The sequence below is a fragment of the Chamaea fasciata genome, unplaced genomic scaffold (assembly GCF_029207755.1).
Source record: "Chamaea fasciata isolate MVZ Bird 193981 ecotype frontalis unplaced genomic scaffold, bChaFas1.0.hap1 SCAF_12, whole genome shotgun sequence".
NCBI lineage: Eukaryota > Metazoa > Chordata > Aves > Passeriformes > Sylviidae > Chamaea > Chamaea fasciata.
In genome coordinates, this window is record NW_027094097.1 from 8,430,352 (window position 1) to 8,455,042 (window position 24,691).

Consider the following 24,691-nt stretch of genomic DNA (forward strand, 5'->3'; position numbering starts at 1 on the left):
TGGCAATGAAGGCAGGCAGAGCATTTCTTCAAATGATATTGGGACAGCTTCAACCTCCCTGTCTAAGCCCTTAGGAGGCCTGAGTTAGTTGAATTTCCTGGGTCTGTCCTACTGCATTTGGGTAACCTTCCTAAGGAAAAGCAACTCAGGTAGAAGATACTGAGATAAATAATACGTTCTCATTAGAACTACAGCATAAAAAACAAAGCTGTGCTTTGTTGAGAAACTCAGTTGTCAGAAACCACATGGATGGGGAAGGTTCATTCAGCCTTTGAGGCTGGTCTCAGATGCACAAAGGACAGAAGAGAAGTTTGTGGGACATGGTGGACTAACCATTCTGCCTCTCTCCTACACTGAGCAGCTGAGAGTCCTTCTAAAAAGGGGATGCAATAAATTAAACTATTTAATCAGATTTTATACATCAATAAACCAACAGGCACATCTTCAGGGGAAATAGAACAGGTCAAAGCCAAGGAAAAAAAACCATTGGACTGGACATGGAATACTTAGCCAGCACCAAAACCCAGAGTGCACTCCCTCAGCCCTCTCTGCACATGGAAAATTGTGTGTGCAGAAAAGTCTATCCCTTTTCTATTTTTTAAGTATGGAGTGCCCTGCCTTTATGTAAGTGAAAAGGAATTTAGGGCAAAACAAATCCCAAACAACAAAAGCTCTCAACTCAGCATGGGATGTTTTGCAGCCTGTGATGGTCTGTAGCTCCCCTAAGAGCCAGAGGCACATTCTTGGTGGGGTCACTCAGAAAACAAGCTTCTATACACCCCGAGAGATCTTTTTCCTACTCACCCTAGGAGGAATGGGTGCATCCCATTAAACCTAAAAAATGGATAAAAAGTCTTTTTAGAGCATTGGACTGGCATATAGAACTATTTTCCTATTTAAAAACCAGCATCAATAAGGGTCAGGCATCTTAGCTAATCTGTGCTGCCCCAATAAAATCCAAATTTGCCATTGCAGGCACTACTCAGGATCACTATTTTATGAAGTCTCAGATGGACTTTCAAGCTACTCTTCACTTAAATTTTATTAAAAGATTTGAAATTTCTAAAGCATTTTCAAGGAAAAAAAATCTAGGCAAGTTCTCCCTCCCCCTCAGAGCATGCACCAGAAGTAGTATTTTGTTTTAAAAAACACTGAAATCCAGGTGCAGGGAGGGTAATGCAACAGCTACTGACCATTTCCATCTACTCCAAAAAAAAAAAAAGGGCACAAAAAGAAACTCTCTTGCGGGTTTCTGAGTCAGTTTTGTTTCTTTACATTCAAACCTGTGGATGCTTGGATGGGTGGGAAGGAGTTGTTGTCCCTTGGAAGATAAATCACTGGCTGTTGTCCATTGAAGAACTCAGGTTTAGAGGGATATCCCCCTGGACACCCACAGAGGACACGTAGGGAGCTATGTTTTCAGAAGGAACATACAGTGATGAATTTTCAGGCAAGCTGATGAGGTCGTTCCCAAAGATGGACTGACGGTCAAGGAGGAACTGCTGGGCACTTTCAAGAATTACATCTTTCCCTAGGAATGGACAGCAGAAAATTCAGCTTCAGGAAGGCAGGTTAGTTTTACATAAGTAGAACTGAAAAGTGACAAATCCCAATGGCAGCAGCAACTGAGGAGCCTCCCTTCAGCAAAATCACTTGGAAACACCTGAGCAGAACTTGGACTCGCTCAAAAGTCCATTAAAATCAAGGGGAGTCTCTGCAGGTCACAGGTGGGTTCTGCCTGAAAGCTGAGATGCTTCACAAGTGAAAAAGGCATGACTGAATGTTGGAGACACTGGGAAGAGGATGAGAGCAGCCGTCCTTCTCCTTCTCTCAAGATGTGTCTTTCTCCCTCTTTGTATAAGGACCAGAAAGGCTTTGCCAACAGGGGAAGCTCAAGGACTCTCTTCGGTGTACCTGGGCTTCTAATGCCTTTGAGGTGCTCATGAAAGAGGCTGAGGCTGGAAGTCCTTAAATGACACACAATGAATCACAACTGGGGCAGGCTCAGGTGGCTACAGCACCAGACTGGGGCTCACAAGAGCTTCTCTTTCAGGTGTGTCCCAGCTGAACACACGTGAACTTACAATTCCACAGCCAGGGCAACACTCCTGGATTCATATCTAAGGTCAATGACACTTATCAGAGTCAGCAAGTGGATCAGCTGGACTGTTCCCCTGAGGTCTGCTAAAAGGTCTGGAGAAGGAGACACACAACCTGTGCCTCTGGCTGCCAGCAGCTACTGGGGCACCTCCTCTGCAGCAGGAACCAGAGGAAACCCAGGACTCCACAGCTCTTACCACCCCTACCCACTGAGATCCTCACATTGCTCTGAGGTGGCAATGAACAGGCAGAGAAAACAGTGGGAGCACTGACTGTCATGATCTGGACCCACTGCAAAACCAGTTCAATTCCATTTACACCTCAGTTTATCCCCCACCCTTTTCCCACAGCTCAGGAACTGGCTTAGCAGCTGCTGTGGAAACACTGCTAACTGACAACCATCAAAGTAAAACGACAGGCGTGGTTTGCTCCCTCAAATGGCAAACTCTCCATGCTCGACATCAAATCTGGCTGCCTGAACAGGATCCCACTGCCAAGTCCACAGAGCTGCTGGTGCTCCTACCTGGGCAGGTGTCGTTAAATGGTGGGTTGAACACTTTTGGGGGCAGCTCAGTTGCACTCTTCTCCAGATCCACTGTGAGTCGCTGCATCTTGATGCAAAAATATAAACTACAATGTACAATTATACAAAGACAGGGGAGCTTGTTAGAACTAGGCCATGTCTGAGCACCAGTGCTTCACCCCACTGCACAACACCCACCAGTAACACACGCCATCCTCCCTGCCCAGCCTCTCCTCCCAGCCGCACTGCACTTCACTAAAACAGCCACACCATGTGCTCAAGGGCAGACCTGCCTGAAGGACAGGGCTGTGGGAGGTGCCATCCCCTATTCAGCACTGGCTAATATGGTGTGGAGCTCACGTCACATGAGGGGCCAGGCTGGTGTCACTGTGGCTGCCATACAAAGCAAACCCACAGTCCTCTGCAGCCAGTTACAAAGAGGAGAGAGATTTTCTCTCCATTTTCCCCATGGCTGTCTTTAAAGTGAAACTAGTTTTTGCTTACACAGTGCTCTAGGCACAGAGCTCCTGCACATATTGCTTCCAGGCTTCTCCATACTCATGACTTTCTGTAGGACAAGCAAGAGCTCCTGGGAAATTTAGTAAGCTCAAGGACTGAACTATTGAACATTGCAGCCTCCTTTCCTGGCCTTTTCTCTCATGCAATTCTTTTTAAAAGGTTGCAGCCTTGCTTCCAAGACTTACTAATTAATATCAACTATTTCTTAGACACTCTCCTTCCTAACACTCAGGAAGTGGAATTATCTAGTAAATTCAAAATGATTAAAACCTAAAAAGGATGTTGATACCATGAAGAAGACTTAGAGACCTTTTGCATTTCATTAGAGTAGATAACAATCTACTTGTGCATCTGTAGAGATATCTGGCAGAACCATCCAAGCCTTCATCCAACTTGATTGTCACCGAGGGCTCTGAAAATTCACTCTCCATCATGCAGGAAAAAGAATCCAGCCAAGAAATACATTTCCAGCCTTAATGCTTCTGTGAGTCTATGGTTTCCTTCCCTGTTTATTAAACCTGCTCTTTCTGCACTGCAGAAATGTCTGTGTAAGTATCAATTCCAAACAAATGCTGCCAAACAATTTCTACTTGTTTCTTCACGTACAGGCATGCAGGAACCTCTGTTGTAATTGGATGGTATTTTACTGCTCCTGAAACATACAGGGATGGCTGCACTTTGTAAAGGCATATTTTATAAAGAGCTTTGGCACAAAGACACTTTATAAATCTATGGTATTAGTAGGATGTGACATTCTCACTACGAGAAAGTTTAGAGCAGCCAGGACACCAACAGTCAGTCAGAGCTTGTCTCCAGCCAAAGCCTGGCTGAGTGGGAAAAACAGGTCAAGAGTATAATACAGCACTCTCATGCTGCCCCAGGAGATGCCTACGTGCTGTGCTTTAGCCCACTCTCCCCTCTGGTTATGAAATAACTTCCTCAGTTCTGCACAAGCTCTGCTTCATAGTTCCATTTTTATTTAGACAAGCAGATCTAAGGGAAGGTGTCCCTGCAGTGGGCAGGGGGTTTGGAACAGGATGAACATTAAGGTCACTCCCACCTCGGCCATTCTGGGGTTCTATGATTGTTATTATCACATCTCAGAAATACACATCTCTTACCGGGGACAGACTGCCTTCCATTTCAGTCAGATTCCACTCACTCAGAGATAAATTTGGATTAAAGACCTGTTGGGACAAAACCACAGAGCTCTGAAAGGTGTAATGGTTTGAGGTTCTCATGCCCACCCCTGCCTGCTGGAGGGTGCAGCCCTGCACTAACTGAAGCTGCAGACAAAGGCTCCTGTGCTGGTTGTGGCACGGCTGGGCTGGGGGCACCTGTGCTGATCCACGAGCCCTGCTGCCTGCCAGGGGAGGGACCGCACAGACACCCCATGCCACTGTCCTGTCACAAACCAGGGCAGCTGCACACACAAATCAAGGCCCTTTTCTGCTGCTCTTGAGTCCTAGGACACACCCAGATTTCCATGACTTTTAAAAGCATTCCAGAATTTAGTAGCAGAGGGCAGGGCACTATTGCATCAGGGCTTTGGTGCCAATTTCTTGAGAAGCCTGAGCAATTTGGGAAAAGGAGCTGTTGCTGTGGGGCCAATTTTATGATTCATTCTCACTCTTGTGGCATTAGTTACACAGAGAGATGTGTGTCAGTAACAGGAAAACACTTACTAATGAGAAACAAGAAACAGAAACCAACAGTCAGTGATAGAGCAGGCCATTAGAAAAGCTCTCTGTAAAGTCAGAATCAAGCAGAGACACTTGGGAACTGACTCGAAAACAATAAGATTGATTTTTTTTTTTTTTAATGATTTTTCATTCTGTTTATCCATGTGAGTTTACCTGCCTTTATCTGAAGCACCTCCTCAAGGGGGCATATATTTGACATATAGATTTTTTTCTTACATATACAGTTATTTGATTATTGGCAAAACCTTGTCATATACCAACTATATGCACAATAGAGAAATAAACAAACCTTCCTATTTCTGCATGTCTGCTTAAGAAAAAGCCACCATCCATTTCTAAAGAAAGGTGATCTAAGAACTGAGACTGATAAATACCTCAGCAGAGAGAGGATTTTACGTTGGCTACACTTCCCAGAATAGGAGGAAGAAGGGAAGGTAGGAAAAGTGAAACACAGTCTAGAGATATCTAAGATGTAGCATATGCAGAAAATAAATTAACCCCTACAAAGCAATTACCAAACTAGCTGGAGAGTCATATTAAACATATTTTACATAAATGTGTCAGGTCTCATGTTGATTTTTTTACCAAATGCAGGGGTTTGTGCTCCCAGAAGTTCAAATATGCATATATATATATATATATATATATATATATATATATATATATATATATATATATATTTAAAAAGGCACAATTTAAAGCTAAAATCTTATGAGCAGGCTAAAACAGAGCTGTGACTCCACAGGCTACACGTGGCAGATAAAATGCCACACGAGAACAAGCAGCATGACCTGATTCACAGCCCAAAGGAACCTCTGTGAACTTCACAGCTCTGTTTGATGCAGCCTTCCCAGCAACACTCACATCCAAGAGGCTGGCAGGCTCCAGGCTGTACTGCTGGCTCCTCAGCAGCAGCTGCAGCCCCTCCAGGCTCCAGTCGGTGCCCTCCAACGGGTCTGAAATATCTGTTCTGAGAAAACACAAGGGGAAACATTGGCACAAAGGAAACTTGCATAGCAGGACTGAGCAGCCTTCCAAAAGGATGTTTATGTTTAAATCTCATTTTGAAATCCGAGAGCCCACTGTCAGCCTGGGTTTATGCCATAAAGCTTGTTTTAATCCTAGAGTACAACTCAGCAGAGCACACAGGGACTGGGCAGATGGTAAAACAAATGAGATAATCCCTCTCCTGGGTGTCACGTGGTCTGGGGATGGATAGTCTGTGTCCATCTCCTCAATACTGGGAAAATTAAAGCTTTCCTTAGAAGAAATCCTTTTAGAGATGCACTTGGAACCAGAACAGGCTGCATTGCCATTCTCCTTGGTCCAAGATGCCTGAATTACTGTTAACTAATGCTCTTTAAAGGAGTGAATTTTAGCTGCAGGCATTTACCCTGCAGGCTGCATTTACTAGAGACATTCAGCTAAATGAGCAACAGTGAGGCCCTGCTGTGATTAAACCCCCCAAAAGCTAGAAAAAATTTCTCTTAAAATCAGGTCTTTAAAAAAGGGTTCTATTTCTTCTAGTAATATGTTTTTAAGCATCCAGTGGATTCAGAAGGAGGAATTTGATTCTCTGTAAGGACTTAAAGGAAAATGGAAGCTTTTCTGATAACCTTATTGAGTGTTTTGGGTTCCCCTCCCTCACAGTCTTCCTTACATTGCTGCAGTTGCTATCAAGGATGAACTGCAGTTAAGTTCCACATCATCCACCCAGCTGCACCATGCTTTCCTTCTGCTGGTGAGGCCTCCTGGACACTCCCCCATGACATGGGTGCTGTTGGGATTTCAGTCTCAGAACACAGCCCCAGAAGTGGCTCCCTGGGATAACCCTGGGGCTGAGCCTAATGCCACAGTGCCAATCCCCCAGGCAGGGGTGTAGCCCAGGCCATTGCAGGCCTGCAGACACACGTGCTGGTCTGGGCTCCAGCTTTCACTTGGACCTTGGGCAAATCCCTCTCAACGCACAAAGCCTTTTCCTGCTCCCACAGCTCTGATGCACATCCTCTGACAGCTCTTCCTCTGCTGGGTCCTTCAAGCAAGTCATCCACATGCCCCCTACCTCTGTGAACCGTTCCCTGGGATCCAGGGGTCCTCCAGCAGGTGCCACAGGTACAGGATGGAGCTCACCAGGCTGCACTTGAAGTCACCCTCCCTCCCCACCCTGGGAACGGGAGGAGAGGGCCATGAGCAGGCAGGGCCACAGCTCTCCCTGGCTCTGCTCACCTGTCCAGCAGTGCCCTCCTGCCTCTCCTCTCAGGTGGCTGGGAGGTCCCCGGTGGGGCTGCACCACAGCTGCCTTTGCCCTCCAGCACAGACTGAACCATGGCCACGGGCAGCACCGGGGGCTCGGAGCAGCCCCGGCAGCCGGGCAGGGGCACCTCGGGCTCCGCGCTGGATTTCACTCCAGGGCTCACTGGCTCTTCCTTGATCAGCATGAGGCACTTCTCCCTGCATCAGAGACACGACTGAGCACCACACACAGCTGCTCTGCAAAGGCCTCGTGCTACTGCAGAGGGCAGGAGCACAAGGCATTGCTTCCACTCCCCATCAAACTGCCCCAGAAGGCCTTTCCATTTCCTCAGACGGGCAAAAGAAGCCAACAGCTTCTTTTTCTTTTCAGCAAGCTCCAGAAACATGCTCAGCTGGAATATCTGCAGTCACTTCATCAGTCCCAGCTATAATGAATCTGCCTCATTCAATTGTTTTACAAATACAGAAAATAAATTTCTATGCATTGATCATTTTTTGGGTGAGTGTTGGGACAGGTTAAAGGGACACTGGGCTAAAGAGATTCCCCTGAAAAAGAAAATTCTCCACCCTAGAGATAGGAATGGGATCAGTAAGACCATCCCATGCAGGAATTAGGATTGGATCAGCAAGCACTTTACAGATTCCCAATGACACAGGTCAGGATCTTGTGGCCCTGCAGGACTTAAACAGAAGCTGTTAAGATCTGACAGTCATAGTCAGATGTTTTACTTGGCTGGAGGCAGAGGTTTGCCTTTTCCAGTGGGAGAGGCACTCCACATTATTTCCAGATGGACAAATGACAGTGAAGTTTTGTTTTGAAGAATTTTTTGTGTAAAAACCTACTCCGTGTTACTTGTAGGAGACTTTAGAGCTCCCTGTGAACCTGCACAGCTGGAGCCAAAGTGACAAAGGCACTGAGATAACAGGGATAGTATGTGACACTACAGAGCTTTCCTCAACATTCCTTTCAGATCATCTTCTCATCTCGTGGGGCCTAAATTCCCACCAGAAGTACAGTTGTTTTAGGAGGTACCACACTTGAACTGATTGGGGCCATGGCTGGCTCGGATGCTGAAGTCATGCAGACACAGCACAGATCAGAAGCCACCAGATGGCACTCAGTAATTAGTAGAAATAAGCAACTTAACTTAAAGGTTATTTAAAGATTTTCTGCTTTAGAAATGGCTTCCAGGTTTGGGATTTTTTTTTAAATCTGAAGCTCTTTACATGCTTCTAGTTAATTTTATGGCTATGGTTTCAATTATGCAACAGATTTACAGGCAATTTCTAGAGCATAACTGCCTTGCCTCTAAGCCCGAGAAACTGTTTCCATGATTCATCTGTCTACTTACTTTCCACTGACATAGCTCTAGCTATTCTGCTACTAGCCCTAAATACACTGCATGTCTGTGGCAGGAAGAGATAAGCATTAAAATACCTCTGCATTCAGTTCTTAAGTTACTGGGGCCTTTTCACAGAAAAGTTGTCAAACATCGGAAGTTGTTGTGATGCAACCTTACTGTTCTCATTAGCTGTTAGATGTACAATTTGATTGTTTCTTCTTTGCCAAAGCCAAAAGGAAACCCTCCTTTCTCTCTCTCAACAAACCAAACAACTGTTAGTATCTCATTATTTGATCAAGTCTGAGACAGTCTCTGTCTTGAGGACAAAATATAAAGAAACATGGAATATTTCTCAAAGAGGGGAGTGGAAGTTCTCAGCATGAAACCCAGGACTTTGTTTTGAAAGTTATGCTGTTATTACGCCCCTCTAATTCTGAAAATCTGACCCACTTTGCAAACTGGAAAGAAGTATTCCATCCCATATCTCTATAGAGATTTGTGAATCAGAGAGGAACTTTGGTAGAATTAGAGCCACAAAAAACTCTTGAGAAGAGTTGCATAAGCATGTTTATGCCCAACTCTCCCTATTATTAACCACAAACACGTTTACCTGTCATTTTCAGGAGAGGACTGCATATTCATGATGTTGGATGGTGATGCTTCAGTAACATCAGATATGATGGGTCCTCCAGCAATTGCAGGGCTGTTTAAGCAAGAGGCAGGCTCTGCTGATGGCTAAGAGGAAAGCAAAAGTCATATAGATTTATCCCTCTGACTCCAAAACAAGTCCAAGGCCCCATCTGAGATGGTTAGGTTTTATTCACTGTGACTTTGAGTCCCCCTTGTATGGAAACCAAGAAAGCTTTTACCTACTATGCAACATTACAATTTCCTCTCACTTTTCCTCCAACCACACAGAGGTACAGGTGTGAAACAAACCCTGTGAAATGTCAGCAACCAAGAGGTTTTACCACTGACATCTTGCCTAGACTGCTCAGCTTCCTCTGGAGGGAAAGATCCAACACAGCCCAACAGGACCATATGAGCCTCTCATGCCAGCTCACATATTTTAACTGCATGACAGAAGTGTCTGGTGTCTGCTCTGATGATGGTGGGGATCCCTCAGAGGCTACAAAAATCCCGCTTTTAGAACTCACTTCTTCCCTCTCTTCCCTCGAGGTGAACCAGGCTGGGGTAACAATATGGAGAGTTCAGTGTGCAGGGTCTGCCTTTCCCCACCAAAGCCCGTGGCCTCCCTCATGAAGGCATCTATGAAACTGGCGAGCTGAAGGAGTTCAAAATGCTCCCAGCTTAGCAAACCTCATTTCTTCTTCACTGCCAAACTCTTGCCAAATTACCTACCCCATAATCTCTATTATTGCTTCAAACATTCCCCCCCTCCCGGGCAAAGCTCCCACAGAGGTCGGAGGCTGGGCTGAACCCACCGACTGGATGAAATAGGGGTCGTGGAGGGGCTCTGCAGACAAATGCCGGCTGAACTTGGACACAGGTGGAGCCGAGATTCCGTTGTCAAGCATCAGAGGTCTGTGAAGAGAAACAGTTTTGTCTTCCAGCATGTATTGACTGCCTCCTGGCTGCTCATACACAAAACATCCCTCAGCCAAGAGCTCTTCTCCCCTGTGTACTCTGGTTTTCCTCAGCTGTAAGAGTCTTTCTTCCTGGTGTTATGGGCAATGAAGGCCAAAAACAGTTTTGGAGGAGGCCACCATTAAAAAAAGAGCATTAACCAAACAGAGAAGGGAAGGATGCAGACCTGCCCATCCTGCCCAAACCTACCCAGAGCCCCCAGGCAGCACTCTGCTCTGCACCAAGAAGCTCCAGGCTGCACACCATCCTTTCCTGCCACCACTTAGAAGAGAGGTGTGAAAGCACAATCGTGAAAGATAAAACACTAAGGATGCAGACATACACACAGGAGCTGAGGTTTCTGGAAGACAGACCTTTGTGTTTCCAAGGAAGCAGGAACTCGAATTACCTTGCACAACACTGTTCAAATTGCAGCTGGATTGTATAAAGTGTGATAATTTCTCCTCATAAGGGAGTCAATACAGTTGCTGTGCAGGTAGTTCTGTGCTCTTCTGCCCTTTTCAGCACAGTTTCTCACTAATTATTTGCCTTTTTTACAAAAAAGCAGTGGTCTAAGACATTTCTTGAGCTGCAAAGCCTTTACAGGGAGGACACAACCCTGAAAATTAGAGGTCAGATCTGGCATCTCATTTCTTTGCTTTCCAACTCTGCTGGAAGAAAACTTCCCCAGTCATGAACCCCAGCAACTCAGAAGCTGCTATTCTCCCCTTGAGCCCTTTCCTTTGCTATCTGCAGTGTTTAGCTCTTCCAAGAGGGTCAGCAGAGGGGGTAGGCAGAGGTGCACATACCCTGCTGGCTTGTACAGATTAGGGGCTCCTTCATTCAATCCTGTGTTGCCTTTACAATCCTCACAAGAGGAGTCAGTCAGTAACAAGGACACTGACTTAATGAAAATTGACTCTTTTGAGCCACTCGTGGGAGGTCTGGCTCCTTTCTCTGCAGCCTGGAGAAGTTTCTAAGATGTCAAAGGCCACAAGGTAATAAAGGTGGGAACTGGAGGCAGGTCCCTGTCCTCAGCAAATTCCACTCAACAGTCTCTTCCCGTTCTTTAAATTACAAGCACCACAGGGCAAGAAAGGCACTAAGTTTCCTAATTCAAGTCACTCTATTCACTTGCCTTGAGGAACCTATCTAAAGATACCCTTCAGCTAAAATTTTTCCCCACCTTCTTCTTTGTAAGGCCTGCAGGTTAACACCACCAAGCCAGTGTGGGATACACACCACGTTCACTGACTGTGGGTCAAACTGAAGGTGTCTGTGGGCTGGCTGGGCCCAGCCCTGCTCCTACTGATGACAAGTGGCAAAACTGGAACCTGTAGGACCAGCAGTGGGGTCCTGCCCTTTAGCCTCCCCCTAGTTAGCCCTCCCATGTCCCACTGCGTGCTGCGTTCCCCAAAAAAAGGTCACGAGCTGACACGGTGCTTCTCTAAAGAGCAGTGAATGGGGCCTGTCAGCAGGTCTGACTCGGCACTTCAGCCCATTCATTCCCCATCACCATGGAGCCCTGGTCCGGTGACCGCCCGCCTGGGCGAGCTGAGCTTGTGCTTTTAGTGAGGGGGCAGCATTATGCACCCGTGAGCGTGTGCACCACACACGGGTACTTACAGCTTCCTCTTTATCCCAGTGCTGCTGGGGCTTGATTGGAGCTGGCCAAACAGAAACTGAATCAGCTGTCAGGAGAGATCAAAATCCGGTGTTAATCAGCAGAGTGATTCAGCACTCCCTGCTCTCGCAGCCCTCCCTCCCTCCCCACAGCACCCCAAAGCTGGGAGCAGCCATAGAATATAGGAGCCAAATTGCATGAGACATTGAAGCCTGAACACAGAAATGAGCTGTCCAAGAACTCAAACGGCCTGCCTGGCTTTTAAGGGACACAGACAGGTACTTGCTTTGTGCAAAGGTTGCTGGATGCATGTGCTCAGCACTTTCTCTCTCCACTTTGTGCACGAAGGACTTCAGCTGGCCCTAACAGACCTGTGAAGTGCACATGCAAACATTCCCAGGCCTGGAGTTAGACCTGGATCCCTTAAAGTTTTCAGAGACATTTAGAAGAGGTGCTGTAAGTCTGACAAGGACTTTGCAAGTGAAGAGGCAACTCCCTATGGAGAGCCTGGATGGAGGTCTGAGCTCTTTCAGTTGAGTTTTTCAGCTCTGTGAATGTCAATGCTGATATAACAGGACACTAAAAAGGAAGCAGAGTAGATCTGGAGAGGAATCACTTAGCAACATATTCCCAGGTCAGCTTGAACTTAATGCTCTGCTTTGACCTCCAAACAAAGAGAGCATTATTATTATATATCACAGCTGGCTCTTACTCATTGCTCAATATAACAAAATAGAGTTGCATAAAAGCCTCTACAATGAAGCATGTGGCTGGTCCAGCCTCAGAGCTGGAGGAAGGCTTGATAGCCTCGTGCATTTCTGTCCAGTCCTATGACTCCATGATGCCACGTGAGGGTCAGAACATGGGGACTGGGATAAGTGACGTGCTCAGTCATGTCAGCACCATCCAGGAATCACTGGAGAGGCCTTTTCTATACTGGTCATGCTAGATTTTAAGGGAGATGATTCTGCAGCCTAAAAGGTCGTACAGTAATTCCTCTACTGTACCAGTAACACCAGAAAATGCAATAGCTGCTGCTACATTCTGCCAGAGGGGCAATGGGTGGCCAATTCTGCCACCTGCAGCTTCCCACTGGTGCTGGCAGGAGTGGGGCTCCTCTTGTGAACAAATGGAAGATTTGGGAAGACCAAAGGCATTGGTACAAACAGAACACAGCCAACACAGGGAAATTAGTGAGAGTCGTGCTCTCCTGCTCAGGAGAAAAGTGGTTTCTAACATCAGAGAAAGGACTGACAGGGAAATGAAAATCTTTTGCTTAAGGGCACAGTCTGTGCTTTGTTAGTGACCTGTTTCCATAGGACACATAAAAGCATCACACACCTTAAAAGAAAGGGAAAATAATGACCCTGCAATGTCACAGATTATGGGACAAGAAAAAAATCAGAGGAGGACTTAGATCAGGCAGCACAAGTGAGTTTGGGGTTTATATGACCACTACCTTGTTGATGACTTTCTGTTGCTGTGAGTGGTTCTGCCGGAGAGAAACAACTTCCCGCCAAAGAACTTCATTTTGCCTGAAAGTGAAACAGAAATTTTCCATGAGAACAGAAACATCAACAGCCCATGGTGCTGCCATGATGCACAGTACATTCAACTGTACGAAGTCTGTCTCACTTTCGGGTTCTTGCAGTGTTTGGCTCTTTCAGGTGTCCCAAACAAGGTCACACAATTGTCTTCTTTTTTCTTCCTTGATCTCAAAAGAACTTTAGACCAAAGCATGGAGGAAAAACAAAAAAAGAGAAGCCAGCATTTATAGGGGAAGGTTACAAGAGGACACATGTTTTTGTGGAATATTTGGGCCAAACTCAGAATTTCAGCAAGGCGTGATTTGTGACTGTGAGTTATTTGGATCACCCAGACTGTCCTTCCGCAGGAGCCAAGAAAGCCCAACCTCTCCACAACTGCACCAGTGCTCCCAAAGACAAGACCCTTTGAACAGAGATCTTGTGTATTCTACCTGCTTAAAACTCATACAAGTGGTGGTTCAAATGCATGTTTGGTAGTGGCTGGAGCAGATAAAGGATGCTCCTGCATCTGAGAGCCTTGAACTAGGAGGACTGTAATGATTTTATTAGTGGGAGCCACTGATTTAATCCAGCACAGACCTGTGTCCAGCTTGCATAAATAAAATTTATTTTGTCTGTAAATGAAGCACAGAGGGGAGCTTACAGGCTTCCTCTAGCAGTCAGCCCCACTAGGTGGGATGGAGAGATGCAGAGTTTATTTACTGTGCTGCCTTCAAGTCTGGATGCCAGCCAAGTCCATGCTGCAAAAGGTTTTGCCAGCCAGTTTATCTCTAGAGTATATGGATATACCTAAACTGTCAGGCCAGCAAAACCTATCATACAGGTGAAACTGATAAATCCTTTTGCTTTTCAGTCTTTCTAGTGTGGATGGATGCTAGAACTGGGAAGGTAAAGTCCAGAAATCTGAAGAACACAGTAGAACAACTTGTACAGCAAGAATCTCTGCAGTGAACTTTCTGTACTGGTACTGACAGAATTTTCAGCAAAGCAACATGCCTTAGTCTGACAGCTTCTACTGGAGTTAGGTCCTAATTGTTCTTCACCAGTGTAAATTTCTTAACATGGATTCAGCTCAGGATTTCTCCTCTTAGTTCATAAAAATCAGATTCTTTTCATCAGCTGAATGCAATTTTGCCAGGAGGGAGGGAGCAAGCAAATCAAAAGGGAGAATAAATTAGAATCAAGGCCAAATCATTAATACTGGAACTCCTTAAAAATTAAACCAAATGCAAGCCCAGAAACTCATTGCTGCTGTATCTGGATTTCACAGTGCAAACTCATGCATGTGCTAAGAGTGGGAGTCATTAAAAATTGATGTAGGATAAAAATATGTATCTATTGCATGTAAGGTGCTAGGCTGGAATGAAGTTTCCCAGTATGCAGTGTTCTCTCAAGGCCCAGAATGACAGGGTCATCTGGTGGTGTATGAGTATCAGCTCTCATTATAAAATAAAGGGTTTGGGTCTATTTGATTATTCAAGTGCTTTTAAAACAAAGCTCTCTGTAAAGATTAAAAGTCTGGAGGCAAATAAAAATGTCTCCAAGTACATGATTTATAAAACCATATCCACTTCCTAATGTTTCAGTGACCATGTCTGAGTCAGAAAATCCCAGAGTCTCAGACAGCTGGAGGTCAGGCAGCCACATGCAGGAAGCATTGCATCAGCTTGGTTTGCTCTTACCCAACAATTCTGGCCATGTCAGAAAACACAGTCTCAGGGTGATGAGTCCATGGACTAAATGATACAGAAGTTCTTCCGTTATATATTATTACATACTATATTTTTTAGGCCAGTCATAAATTTTGGAGGTGATGGATGGCAAAAAGTTGATTTTTTAATAGCTGTTGTGGACTCCACCATATTTCTGCCAAGGACTCTTGTATGTGTGAGAGAGTTACATCTTTATCACCATTTCCATCTGGAGGAAATAGTTATCTAAGTCCCCAGGTTATGCACATATTTCCTGTCTGACCTTCTCTGTGCTTTCCTCATCTGCGAAGGGAAACCAAACAAGACAGAGAGGCTGAGCATTAATTCATATTATGTAGATCAGGTGTGCCTAGAAATCCTACGTGTTGTTGTCTCAACAGATCCCTGGTCAGTCCTTGGCTCCATGTGCTCCCTGGGGAGGGAAGTGTGCAAGGCTCCTCCTTTCATTCATTCCCCACATGCACCACTCCAGAGAAGCAAATGCCCGTAAGAAGCAGCCTGAGTAGAAGGATTCAACTCACTGCTTCATGTCCTGCACTTGACACTCCATGTTCTCCTGCTGACTTCTCAGTATCTGTACCTCGTATAGCAACCTGCTGAGGTCCTCCTGGCGCATCTTGGTCTCCTCACTTTTCACTACTGACACCTGAGGAGAAAAAAATCAAACTTACTTACCTGTGCAGGAAGGGCCATGGACAGAAAAAGTCCTTGTGGTGGCTCAGGTGCAGGACTGTCACCAGCTGAAATACCAGGACAGGCCACATGCCAGAGTCTAAACTATCCTAGGGGTACTATTGCAAGAGCCAAACAGAGCAAAGTGCAGGACAAATCCATTCATACAGAGGGTCTGCTGGCAGAATTACATTCCCTGTCAGAGTGGGGACCTATTTCAAACCAGCCTGGGGGGAAAACAAAACTATTTTGAATATCAGGGAGGAATTGATCTAGATTGATTTAATCTTTCTACTTTAACTACAGAGATACCATGTCAAGCCTCAGGTTTTACAGGGATGAGTCTGACATAATGCTTCAAATTGACATACTACATTTGGATTTCCAAAAGGCTTTTACTCAAGTCCCTTTTCAGAAGTTGGTATGTTAATTCAGTAAGAGAACAACAATTCGAGGGTATTAATAACAGATTAAAAGACAGAATACAGAGGGCAGGAGTAGGTTGTCTCTTGTATAAAAAAAAGAGATGGCTGTTGAGAACCCTGCAGGTCTTATGCCATGTATCTCTAGGAAAGCAGTAACAATTCAAAGGCAGAGGGGTGGGAAGCAAGCCTAGCCCTGTAGCACTACACAAACATCTTGTGATACAGAGCAACAGAGCAGAAAAACAGACAAAACACTGATACAGACACAAGCCTAGCCCTGCAAACCAAGAACCCCAAGCCCAGGTGCACGTGTGTGGGGAGGACAGGAACAAGACTGGGGCTGAGTAGTGCTGAGCAGGATCTGGCAGGTGCCTGTTCCCCCCTCCCACACAGTGCCCCTCACCTTCCTCTTGATGTGCTCCAGGAGGTGCTCGTGGCCCTGCAGGAAGCAGAGGTGCTGGAACTCAGTGTCGTCCCGCTCAGGCTTGACGAGCCCCCCCTGCTCGATGTTCACCACCTTCCTGAAGCCGTCTGCACAGAGAGGATGCGGCTGATGGACCAACAGGACCCAGTGCTCCCTCCACCTCCCACCCTCATCACTCTTGAGGACATTTCTGACCACCCTCCACACTTTTTTGAGCTGCCAGTGCTCACACCTGGACATGCCTTTGGGCCATATCCACCAGAAACCCAGGGCAAGGGAGAGCCCTGTGCATCCCACTGGCCACCCCTGCTGCAGCCTATGCCATGAAAGCCTTTCTGCCAAGGGCACGTTGGTCTGCCAGGAGCTGAAATGTCAGCTCTTAGGCAATTCCTGTCACAGTTTGCAAGCCACAGGGATTCAGGGGAAGGTTTTTCAAAGGCACAGACCATCAACAGGTGCCACTTTTTGAAAAAAAGGGTCACATGCACATTTGGAAATCTGCTTTGAGTACTTCTCTGAAGTCCTCAAAAGGTTTCTAAGGTGTATTTAAGCACTGGCCTAAAATATACAAAAATGCTACTACATAGTGAAATAGCAAAGTTAAAACTTGACTAAGGAACTTAATTACTCATTGAAAAAATTCCAAGAACTATCAGACCAGTTATGTTGAAGTGGCTGAAAATTACACCTAAACCTCCTTTAAGGAGTAAAAATGTCTGATCAGCAAGGCAAGGTTTGCAGGGAGAAGAACTGTCTGTTACTAGTTCAGTGATATGGCTGGTGAAAGGGATAAGGCACAAGACCTACAGGAGCAGCACATTCTGGGGGAGGTGTCACAGCTGGCAGCTGGATAAATGGAATATAAATAAAATGGAAAATGAATAATAATAGGTCATCAAATCAATGCAAGAGAAGTAGAACACCTGGTGGGTGAAAGTTCTTAGCTCACATCCTGAAATGTAATCTAACAGAAATTCCATGCTGGAATTTAAGGTAAACAAGGAGATCACTACTTGGGGATCTGAGAAGCAGATCCCCTTCGTCAAAACCAATAATGTCACAACGAGTCATACACATGAGACCCCAAACTCTTCTCTGAACAATTCTCTCCCATGTCTCCTGGCCCACTGGGACCTCCTGTCCCCCCCATATGTGTGGGGCCCCCGTGTCCTGGGCCCTGGGAGCTGCACTCACACATGTTCAGCTGCCGGACGAAGCTGGCCATGTTGTTGTGCTTGAAATACTTGGGCAGCACCTCTTTGGCAAAGCGGCCTTGGTCGAACACATGGAAGCTGGTGCCATTCTGCAAAGGAGATAAGGACAAAGGTCAGGGGAGTGTCCCTGACCACAGGAGGGGCCCAGGAGGAGTCCTGCAGCAGGGCAAGTCTTGTTCTCCAAATTGTCAGCTTGAAGCTAAGAAGAGTGACAACAGCCCTCAATAACAGATGTGCTCCTTTCAGTTCAGTGCTGTCAGGCCTCTGTGGCTGCAGGTTTGATCCTTCTCTTTTTGTCACTGCTTAGTTGAGAGTCTTGGACATGGGAAAGAAACCACTGACTTTTGTGCCCGAATAGCTGGTAGGTAGTCTGTGATCATCCCCTCTTGCATGGACTTCACAGAAACACTCGAGTCTTAAGAAGGCCCTGAAAGTGGGAATTGCCATTATAACCCCTGCCATTATAACCTACTTGTTCAGATCGAACCCCAGTCTGTCTGCTCCAGAGCACAGCAGTCCTGCAGGGAGCACTGCCTGGAGACATGGCACAAGAAACACAGCAAGGCAAGAAGCAAATCATCCCTGGAGACACCACACTTGCCCAGAAGCTCTACGCACCTTTTATTGATTATTTTTAATAGTAAACAGCCACAAGGGCAACCCACAAAATGTTGACAGTCACGCTTTGCAGTCCAAACTAACAACACACATGTTAATCAGATAAATCTTCCATTTCTGGAGTTGCATTGCAAAGATCCATGAATGCCAAACAAGGCAAACTGCCTGGGATTGCTGGCAGAGAACATGCACTGCAGGCCATGTGCTTTCCCTGCCTGGCCTTCTACCTGCTGACAGCTACATCAGTGCAATGACATCAGCAGATATTAGAGACTTCCCTCAGCTGCAGCTGAGTTTCAAGGGACAGGAGCTAAAGACACCAGAGCCTGGACCATGTTGGCAGGGAGGCGTCTGAGACCGGCACACCACAGTCATCCTCCTGCCCTGTTCCGTGCTATCACCAGCAGTCAGAGGTGTGTCAGCCTGGCTGGGTATTCCACAGGGGCTGGTTTGTGACACAGGACAGTAAAAGTCCTCAGGCTCTGCGTGCAGTAGGAGGGTACCAGTGGTGAGTCCCACCTGACACCCATCAGGGGGTCTGCAGCTGCAAGAGTGCACTCAGGGAAGTCCGGAAGTCTCTGAAACAGGGAGTGCAATCAGGACCATGAGATAGCTCAGTGACTAAACGGGCTGGTGTGTGCCTGCAGCCTGCCCACAGCCACCAGAAACTCGCCAGCTGGAAAACCCTGCTGCCCTACACTACATTTCCATCACCAAATGGTGCCAGTAGCCTCTGTGCTCAGGGTCATTTGGCAGCTCTAACAATTAACACCCACTAACACGGTCAGCTGCATTTCTTGCTCCTTGCTTACTGCTGCAAATACTGAACATGACTGTGCCTCAACAGTGCCCTTTGACCATTTTGGGGGTCTTTCCCACCATTCCTTACCCCCTGCAGCAGAAGCAAAGGCTGATCAAGTACTTAAGAAATTCACTGACAACCTGCATGCTGGAATTTTCCTCATGGACAGAGTTTGCAGACAGGACATCAGGGACCAGAGCTTCCCAACACTGCAGACACTGTCCTGGGGACAGAGCTGGTTTATTCTGCTTCCCTTGTGCCTCTGCCCCCTTACTCTGTGATACAGCTGTGTGTCCCAGGCTGGACCCACTGATGGAAAATGAGAAGCACAAGAGTTTTGTATACCTCAACAACTCCTTATGGCCTCTCATGAGAGGCCAATCCTTTGAATTCAGGGCCACAATGTTCTCATAAGCTGGCACACTCAGAAAGGTTCCTATAGACACATGAGACTTGGAGGTTACTGTGTGTTCATGATGAATTGTGCATGTGTCAGTTTGTTCCCACTCTGCAGCTGTGCCTTGGCTGTTTCACACCACGGGAGCATAAGCTGGGAGAACCTCTGGAAGTCTTCTCTGCCCAAAGCAAAACTGACTCTGCAGCAAGACAATCGTGGCAGATGCTGATCTTAACTGCTTTTGACAGAATCACCAGGACAGACATGTGCTCTGAGAAGACAAGTCCTAGTCCAGGAATTTTACAGTTCTCCCTTACTGCATCTTCCATTTAAAAATTTAATTGAATTATTTCTTGCCCAATCTACCACAGATATAGAGAGCAGACTTTTCCTTTCCACTTTACAACAGACTTTAGTGTATATATAAACCATTACTGCATTTCCTCTCCATCTCTTCTTCATGCTAAGAAACACTTCACAGGTCCTTATGGGTCCTGTTTTCTAAAAGTACTGATTAGACCCAGAAATCTTAGGTATGCACACAATCTCTCAGCTCCAGCATCACCAATGTATAGAAGCTGAAGTATATGAGAAATATGGACACCTGCAACAACAGGAAAATTAGACACCTAAAAGCCTTACCAAAACCTCCAAGGATGTAGTTGCAGCCTATGTTAGTTTGCAGGAAAGCAGAGCATGGTGGTGGTCAGTCAAAAATAACAGTGTTCCAAGTGTAACAGAGAGGAGACTATTTACACAGGATAGAAAATAATTTCTAGCTTTAAAATCCTTATTTGAAACACACGATACCAAAACTTGGTGGTTCTCAGAGGTATGGCCATGTAATACCAGCATCAAACAACCATGGTCACAGATATCAATGCAGCTCAAATCCTGTCTCAGATTTTGAATGAAAACTCTACTGGACACAAAGTATATATAAGAAAGGCTGCTTTAGACTTTTTTTACCACCCTCCTTTAAATTTGCTTGTGTTAGAGATCCTTGATTTTCAAGAGCAAGTTTATGCACACAGCTTATCTAATAACTCCCTGCTGAAAGCAAATCATGTTATTTGCAGTAAGTCTTAGGTCAAAAGTGAAATGTGGTATCAAAGTGCTGTATAAAGGGGACAAATCATTTTATTTCTGTATTTGAACTTAGTATATTAATACCTCTGTGACAAATAGGAAGCCAAAGCAAAGCAATCTATCCCTGTAAAGCTGTACAGACAATATATACCCACATCACCATGATCATCACACAGACTCGTTGAAAAATCAAGTAAAGCTCTTCCAAAACGATTTAGGATGCCAGTCTGAGACCTGTTTAAATTATAGGTTTGAGTCTGAGTTCTGAGTGTTGTTTATCTGCTGCCTTCTACCTAGGCATTTGTGAGAGGCTACTAAGAAACACACGTGAGATAATACCAAGCAGCAGTGAAACTTTTTAAGGGCTCTGCACATTTCCTAGAAAATGTTAGGGAGCTGCAGATTGCACCTTCAAGCAAGGTGAAAAACATTTCTCTCAAAGCATGTGGAATTCTTAGAATTAGAACATTAAACACTTTTTAGAATGTTTCAAGTGAAATGTGTAAATATTATAATTAAAACACCCACTAAACAGTTGCCCCTCTGAAACAGAAAAGCCACAATATTTCAGATAAATAATACCAAGTATATCCAAAAGTGCCTGTACTTGAATCCCCGTTTTTGCACCCTGCCACTGACTGGGCAGCACCTGCCAAGCGAAGGGCAGCTCCTGTGCCATGCAGTCCCCAGGCCTCACACCTGGGTTTTCCCTGTTGCAGCAGGCATGAGTGACACCCAATATCCGTTGTACTTACAGAACTCCAGCAGATGAGATGGTTCGTTTCAGGGTCTTCCACCAGCGTCCAGAGTTTTGTTAGGAAGGCTGGGACATTGCTGGAGTATCCATCCATCACCAGAGAGCTGGGTGAATCCTGCATAGCTTTGCAGTGTCCCAGCTAAACTGACCCCATTGCCCTGGGCGCGCCTGCTTCCCTGCACGCGCCTGCGTCCCACAGAGAATGAACCACTCAATTTTATCCCAGGCCAGTGGAAAGTAGGCGTCCAGGGAGTCACATCAGCAGTGCTGCTCGCACTCTTAAAAACTCAGCACAATGGGATGGCATCACCAGCCCCAGAGAACAATGCACAGAATGAAAATGCACTGCAGCCGATCTCGCAGAGCTGTGAATAAATACGCAGCGTCATGCAAAGGGAACACGTGCTGCCCACCTTATGCTGGGAGGTGAGCAAGTCACCAGAGCAAACCCACCTGCCCAGAGCCTGTGGGACACCCAGGCACAGAAATCCCAGGTTTGTGAAGGCACCTCAGTTGTTATTTTGGAATTGTCCTAAACTTTGGCTGGCACAGACGAATGAAAGCCGGCCAGACTCAGGGCTGTACATCTTCAGCAAGACTTTGAAATGTCAAATCTGTAAGCAGGTTTAGCTACTATGTTATTTGGTTTTTATTTGTTTTTTTATTTGTACTATTATTTAGTTCTTGCATGAGAAAAGAGGATGCTAAAAAACAGCTACACAGAGAATCTACTAGACAATATGGTTTTATCATTAATATAAAAGCTTTAGATAGCTCTAAATGCATGTGTGGCTTAATGCCAGGGTCATTTCAACTCAGAAACTGCTCTTTAAATAACATAATAAAACATAAAATCAACATTAAATTTTCCTGAGGTCCTTAGCAAAAACTTGCAAAGCTCAACTCTCCTGCTAAAAAAGGAAACAGAGGTCTCACCTGATGCTTACAGAGTGCTTTAAGGCCAAACACTGAAAGAGTCATAAGGTGAGAAGAGACAAGATAAATAAGTGTCACGATAAGGATAACAATGCATTAATTTTTTCTTGCCCTTTTTAAAGGGCAACTTAGAACAGTGTACCTAAAAATGTGGTCTTTCCCCTAAAACCCAAATCACCATTAGCAACTGACAAAACCCAGCAAGCAACACAAATTTTATATAAGCAGGTGCCAGTCGTGCCAGAAAAATCATCACACACAGAAGTCACAAGGTCAATAGTGCCACAGCAGAGTGGAGTAGATGTTTGAAATGCACTGGAAACAACCATCAGGTTATTCCTGCTTGGGCAGAGAATCCCATTCCTCTTATCTGTGAAGTGCCAAACAGAGCTGGAAGGAACAGCTGCAGCCCCTTGTCTGCATACCTGGAGGACTCTGTGTCCATCTCAAAAAGAAAGATAATGCAATATTCAGACAAGGATTTCTTCTGGGATGTAATGCCACAGCTCTGGCACTGGAGCAGACATTTTGCCAATTCAGTCAGGTTTAAACATGGGAAAACTTCCAAAACTGCAATTAATTCTCAAGAGTCCCTGTTGAGAAGAATAAAACAGCAACAAAAAAAGGGACAGAGACACACATTAGGATTTAACTAACAAATCAAACTGGACTACAGCGGAGGTTAAAAAAAATCAAACTTGAAATTTCACCACATTTTGAATTTGAACTTTAAAAATTTTGAAAATCTCTTGGTCAGCTGTTTCACAGGTTTATTCAATCAATCCTAAGAAGCTGAGTGATACTTTTCAAGAGTTAAAAATGTCAGATCAAAGCTTTTCTGGGAAAAAAAAAAGGTCTTTTTTCCTACAGTGAGGTTTTGCTTCTCTGAGTAATAAAAATGCAAGGGAATTTTCTAGTACTGCTGCACTGGTATTCAAAAAGCTGAGACAGATTTCTCAAACTGTGGGGGGGAAAACCTCTTTGCAAGCAGAAGCTCTGCACAGAAAACAGCCTCACATATCCATTTTTTACTGATAGTGCAACAGAAGGCCTAGAGTAGAAACCAGCAGCTTAATGACAGTGATCCTTGCCTATGATGAGATGTTGCAGCTTGGAAAAAAACCCTTTTTTGACTTTAACTCCAGTTCGCAGAAACTGCACTTACAATGCCTGACATAGTAAGGGAAAAGTGTATTTTAACCAACCTTTCCTGTTGGAACTACAATGCAGAAAAGTAAGTGCTTAGGAAGAAGGTTTAGAGCATCAGATCATTAGCTAACTTTTCCATTTGCCTACTTCCAAAATGTGTTGCATCACTCTTCTAGATTTCTACACAAACAAAACTACCACCATGACATGTTTTTTCAGCCCTCTCATAACCAAGCAAGAGACTTTTAAAAGCAAACATTCCCCTTCCCAGGCCAGCACTGGAGTGTGGGCCAAGTCTCACAATCTCACCCTGAATTTTATGGCATGCCTTGTTGCTGTGGAAGCCCCAGGTCCCAGAGTGACAGCACTACCTCAGCAGTGCAGGTTTCACTTAAATGAAAACCTGTGCACCAAGAGAGCCTCAAAGTAGGGTCACAGGTGAAGCCCATGAAGCAAGCATGGAGCAGCAATGCCAAAAGCGTAATGCAGAGGGGAACACAACTGCACCTTTTTCTAGACTGTACTGCTTTGACGTTGACTCCTTATTTTGAGTGTGAGGTGGCAGCAGCACAGCAGCTGTGCTATCTTATCTACCATCATATCAGCAACAACCCCCTTCCCACCCAGGCCTGCTACAGCAGCCAAGTGACACGGTCCTGCTTCCTTCCTGGGACCTCAGCAGCTTCTGCCATTTTCTCTGACAATCACCCCGACAGCTCGGACATTGCTTTTCTACTTTTAGCTGCTTTTAGTACTGTCTCTAACAGTCTATCTGCCAAAGTGTTAAGGCAAAATGAGATCTCATGTGTTCAGCTCCTTTTGTTTTATGATTTCCTTAAAGCCTTTAGAGCCATTAAGAAGGATCTGTGAGTCTCACAGACAGTAAGAGTGTGCTTTTAGCCTTACGACTGCTGCCAGCTCAGGACAGCCTGTCCTATCCCAGCCCCCCAGGCAGACTGGCCATTGAACCCTGACGCCCCAATTTTGTGTCAGCTGCACCCCACTGAGCCACAGCCTCCCCTCTCACTGCCATCTTTACTTGCCAAGTGGGAAACAAGATGATGAAACTCCAGGTGCTCATCAAGAACTTTGATTTTGCCCCATGGGATGCTCCCAGAAGGCACACAGGCAGCAAGGGTCAGCAGAGGAGAAACTTGTGGCTCAGCTACCCATTACTTTTATTACCCCCACAATATACAGCAGGCAGATTGGCTTCAAGGAGAAAACATTTCCAGGACACGGGTGGGTGATGCTCTCCACAGTAATGACGCTGTGGTTCCCACCTGGTTCTGGGAGC

General features: G+C 45.5%; 1 protein-coding gene across 1 annotated transcript; it reads right to left on the reverse strand.

Annotated features, from left to right (window-relative positions):
• Positions 1-805: 805 nt before the first annotated feature.
• On the reverse strand, positions 806-21,430 carry HSF4 (heat shock transcription factor 4). The gene is made up of 13 exons (XM_066194378.1): positions 21,308-21,430; positions 17,627-17,735; positions 16,412-16,539; positions 15,433-15,557; positions 13,112-13,187; positions 11,655-11,719; positions 9,887-9,986; positions 9,052-9,176; positions 7,072-7,296; positions 5,710-5,815; positions 4,264-4,329; positions 2,624-2,711; positions 806-1,531 (listed from the first exon to the last, which is right to left on the reverse strand). The coding sequence occupies exons 1-13, from the start codon at positions 21,428-21,430 to the stop codon at positions 1,335-1,337; spliced, it is 1,533 nt and encodes a 510-aa protein (XP_066050475.1). The 3' UTR covers positions 806-1,334.
• Positions 21,431-24,691: the final 3,261 nt, after the last annotated feature.

Bases quoted from the DNA above. Each gene is read 5' to 3' on its own strand.
- HSF4 (XM_066194378.1), bottom strand. From the start codon at position 21,430: ATGCAGGATTCACCCAGCTCTCTGGTGATGGATGGATACTCCAGCAAT. The intron at 15,558-16,411 runs GTGAGGGGCACT...TTTTCTCCTCAG, and splicing joins TGGAGCACATCAAGAGGAAG to GTGTCAGTAGTGAAAAGTGA. The intron at 9,177-9,886 runs GTGGGTTCAGCC...CTTTCCTCTTAG, and splicing joins ACCCCTATTTCATCCAGTCG to CCATCAGCAGAGCCTGCCTC.